At 47.9% G+C, this 4,263-nt stretch overlaps 1 protein-coding gene across 1 annotated transcript; it reads right to left on the bottom strand.

Moving 5' to 3' along the window:
* Window positions 1-699: 699 nt before the first annotated feature.
* Window positions 700-3,406, bottom strand: LOC117382181 (basic proline-rich protein-like; the record flags this gene model as incomplete). Its single annotated transcript, XM_033979272.1, has 4 exons — window positions 700-721; window positions 1,896-2,102; window positions 2,217-2,408; window positions 2,523-3,406. Coding segments are annotated over 4 exons (1,305 nt in total), but the record flags the coding sequence as incomplete, so codon positions are not given.
* Between the last annotated feature and the right edge of the window lie 857 nt (window positions 3,407-4,263).

The raw sequence follows: 4,263 nt of genomic DNA, 5'->3' as shown, positions 1-4,263 counted from the left end.
TACAAGTGTAAAACTGACTCAGAGATGACTCCAGAGTGAGAGTGAGAGTGAGAGAGAGTGGGAGAGAGTGAATAAGAGTGAGAATAAGAGTGAGAGTGAGAGAGAGTGGGAGTGAGTGAGTAAGAGTAAGAGTGAGAGAGAGTGAGAGAGAGTAGGAGTGAGAGAGAGTAAGAGTGAGAGTGAGTGCGAGAGAGTGAGTGAGAGCGAGTGAGAGATTGAGAGTGAGAGAGTTAGAGAGAGTGAGAGATTGAGAGTGAGAGAATTAGAGAGAGTGAGAGAGAGTGAGTGAGAGCGAGAGAGTGAGAGATTGAGAGTGAGTGAGAGTGAGAGCGAAAGCGCCATCTGGACTTTTGTGATTTATAATGTGAGTGCAACTGGAAAATAAAGAAGAAACACAGAATTTAGAAAGAATCGATCAGTGAAATGAGAAAATGTAAAAAATATTCAAAGTAAAAAACACAAGAAACAAAACTCAAAAGAGCCAATTACACTTAGAACAAGAACAGAGGAAAAAAGTGTTTTAAGTTTTATTTTTACAGGTAGAAATGAGGCTGGAGGTGCTGAGAATCTGAATCCACCAAAAACAATTTAATACATTTAAAAAAGTAAAAAATAAATAAATAAATAATAATAATAATAATAATAATAATAATAATAATAATAATAATAATAATAATAATAATAATAGATACATAAAAATAAATAAATACAAATAATGCAAAAATGAGCACATGGAGAAAAATCAGGGGCAGATGTTCTTGAATTGGCTTCACACTGAAACGAGTCAGAGCTGCTCCTTAAACACCGACGTCGCTCAGGTGTGGTGTCAGGTGTGGTGGTGGTGGTGGGCGGAGCTGGAGGTGGAGCTTCAGCCGCAGGTGACCAGGAAAACATGGCAGAGTGGAATGGACTCACACAGACCGCACAGCCTGAACATGAAGTACGTGGTTAAGAGCCGTTTGTAATACAGTGAATTATAAACTTTAGTATTTGACTTTTATGTTTCGTGCGTTTGAATCTCTCCTTTTCTCATAAAATCGTGTCTGTTTGTCGTCTCTGGTGATTGGACGACTCTTTTCCGTCCTGGTCTCACCTTTTGTCCTGTAGAAGTGACTGTGTTTGTCCATGTTGTGTTATGTTAGTGTAAATGTGTCTTAGTCACTTTATCTGTGTGACTCTTTGGCCAGTACCTTCTGTTTAAGTCTTTTAGATTCTTTTTGTTTAGTTTACCTTCTTAAATTACTTCTTACTTTACCATTTTTCCGTGGTGTTTTTTTGTTCTGTTCTTCTCGAGCTGAATCGTGACAGACGTGACCTGCATTTGGAAAAACATTGAGTTCGACCTCATATTTAGATACTTATATATTTTGTACTAACGTGTCACTTTTGGGCCTGACGGGTGATTCCCAGGAGAAAAACACAGAGGGCAAAGGTCAATGAGAACCATGGGGAAACAACTGCATGAGACTATCCCAGAAAGTTGTTTTAGTTACAGTGTTTATATGGACGACAGTGGCTCAGTTGGTAGAGCGTTTGTCCACTGATGTTGTTGTTGTGTCCTTGGGCAAGACACTTTTTCCACCTTCAAGACAAACACTGGGTGAGTTAAATGTTGTATAAAAATGTGACAGTTCATTTGTTTCCAGACTTTTTCATTTTGTCGTGTAAAATTTAGTCGACATAAACTTTTACTCAATAAAACTGATAAAAATGGGACGGGACGTTCTGTCCGAGCGTGTTCTGTGGTAGATGGAGGAGGTGTAGATGGAGGAGGTGTAGATGGAGGAGGTGGTGGTGTAGGAGGTGTAGATGGAAGAGATGGAGGAGGTGCTGTAGATGGAGGTGGTGGTGTAGATGGAGGAGGTGGTGTAGATGGAGGAGGTGCCGTAGATGGAGGTGGTGGTGTAGATGGAGGAGGTGGTGGTGGAGGAGGAGGTGGTGTAGATGGAGGAGGTGCCGTAGATGGAGGAGGTGGTGGTGGAGGAGGTGTAGATGGAGGAGGTGCCGTAGATGGAGGAGGTGGTGGTGGAGGAGGTGTAGATGGAGGAGGTTGTGGTGGAGGAGGTGGTGGTGGAGGAGGTGTAGATGGAGGAGGTGGTGGTGTAGGAGGTGTAGATGGAAGAGATGGAGGAGGTGGTGTAGATGGAGGTGGTGGTGTAGATGGAGGAGGTGGTGTAGATGGAGGAGGTGCCGTAGATGGAGGTGGTGGTGTAGATGGAGGAGGTGGTGGTGGAGGAGGAGGTGGTGTAGATGGAGGAGGTGCCGTAGATGGAGGAGGTGGTGGTGGAGGAGGTGTAGATGGAGGAGGTGCCGTAGATGGAGGAGGTGGTGGTGGAGGAGGTGTAGATGGAGGAGGTGGTGGTGGAGGAGGTGGTGGTGGAGGAGGTGTAGATGGAGGAGGTGGTGGTGTAGGAGGTGTAGATGGAAGAGATGGAGGAGGTGCTGTAGATGGAGGTGGTGGTGTAGATGGAGGAGGTGGTGTAGATGGAGGAGGTGCTGTAGATGGAGGTGGTGGTGTAGATGGAGGAGGTGGTGGTGGAGGAGGAGGTGGTGTAGATGGAGGAGGTGCTGTAGATGGAGGAGGTGGTGGTGGAGGAGGTGTAGATGGAGGAGGTGCCGTAGATGGAGGAGGTGGTGGTGGAGGAGGTGTAGATGGAGGAGGTTGTGGTGGAGGAGGTGGTGGTGGAGGAGGTGTAGATGGAGGAGGTGGTGGTGTAGGAGGTGTAGATGGAAGAGATGGAGGAGGTGCTGTAGATGGAGGTGGTGGTGTAGATGGAGGAGGTGGTGGTGGAGGAGGAGGTGGTGTAGATGGAGGAGGTGCCGTAGATGGAGGTGGTGGTGGAGGAGGTGTAGATGGAAGAGATGGAGGAGGTGCTGTAGATGGAGGTGGTGGTGTAGATGGAGGAGGTGGTGGTGGAGGAGGAGGTGGTGTAGATGGAGGAGGTGCCGTAGATGGAGGAGGTGGTGGTGGAGGAGGTGTAGATGGAGGAGGTTGTGGTGGAGGAGGTGGTGGTGGAGGAGGTGTAGATGGAGGAGGTGGTGGTGTAGGAGGTGTAGATAGAAGAGATGGAGGAGGTGCTGTAGATGGAGGTGGTGGTGTAGATGGAGGAGGTGGTGGTGGAGGAGGAGGTGGTGTAGATGGAGGAGGTGCCGTAGATGGAGGTGGTGGTGGAGGAGGTGTAGATGGAAGAGATGGAGGAGGTGCTGTAGATGGAGGTGGTGGTGTAGATGGAGGAGGTGGTGGTGGAGGAGGAGGTGGTGTAGATGGAGGAGGTGCCGTAGATGGAGGAGGTGGTGGTGGAGGAGGTGTAGATGGAGGAGGTGCCGTAGATGGAGGAGGTGGTGGTGGAGGAGGTGTAGATGGAGGAGGTTGTGGTGGAGGAGGTGGTGGTGGAGGAGGTGTAGATGGAAGAGATGGAGGAGGTGCTGTAGATGGAGGTGGTGGTGTAGATGGAGGAGGTGGTGTAGATGGAGGAGGTGCCGTAGATGGAGGTGGTGGTGTAGATGGAGGTGGTGGAGGTGGAGGTGTAGGTGGAGGAGCACAGTGCCTCTGTGTAAAGACGCAGATAAAGTCTAATCAGTCTGTTGTGTTTCTGTGATGTTTCTTGGCTCTAATCTTCAGACTGACACGTTTCTGAATCTTCAGATAAAATAAGAGAATCAGAGCGCGGCGTCGTTCCTCCTGATCTCCCCGGCGCGTCGGCCTAATAACACTGTACATCTGAGACGCCGGAGCTCGCCGCCAAACACGAGGCTCGGAGTCGCGGCGCCGAGGTCTGAGGGAAATCAAAGACGAGCCGATCGCAGAACACGACGCTTCAAAACGATTAATCAACACGAATCAGATCACGAGATTATTGATCCCGACGTGTTTCAGCTTCGCTCGTTTAGACGTTTGTTTGACGCGACCGTGAAAGTGTCTGATTCTCCATAATTTGAAAATGAGTGAATGTCAAAGGTTTTAAATCACGCTGACCTGATCATGTGACCGCGTTTTAAATAGATGATTAAATAAATTATATATTCACATCCTCAAAGTCTCCGCCCTTTACTTTGTCGAAAAATATTGAGTAGAATTATATTTTAAATCAAGATATGAACATTAATAACAGATGAATCCGGCGCCTTCTTTCCCCGAGGTCGCGCCCGTTAGCGTTAGCGACAGGTTTGATTGACAGCAGTGGAGGCGGGAAGAGGCATTACCTTCGACATCCTCGCTCCTGATTGGCTCTTTGGTTGCTATGATACTTGTGGTCAGAATTC

Source organism: Periophthalmus magnuspinnatus, chromosome 15, assembly GCF_009829125.3.
Source record: "Periophthalmus magnuspinnatus isolate fPerMag1 chromosome 15, fPerMag1.2.pri, whole genome shotgun sequence".
Taxonomy (NCBI): Eukaryota; Metazoa; Chordata; class Actinopteri; order Gobiiformes; family Gobiidae; genus Periophthalmus; species Periophthalmus magnuspinnatus.
Note: the sequence above shows the minus strand (reverse complement) of the source record. Positions and strands in the feature narration are given on the sequence as shown.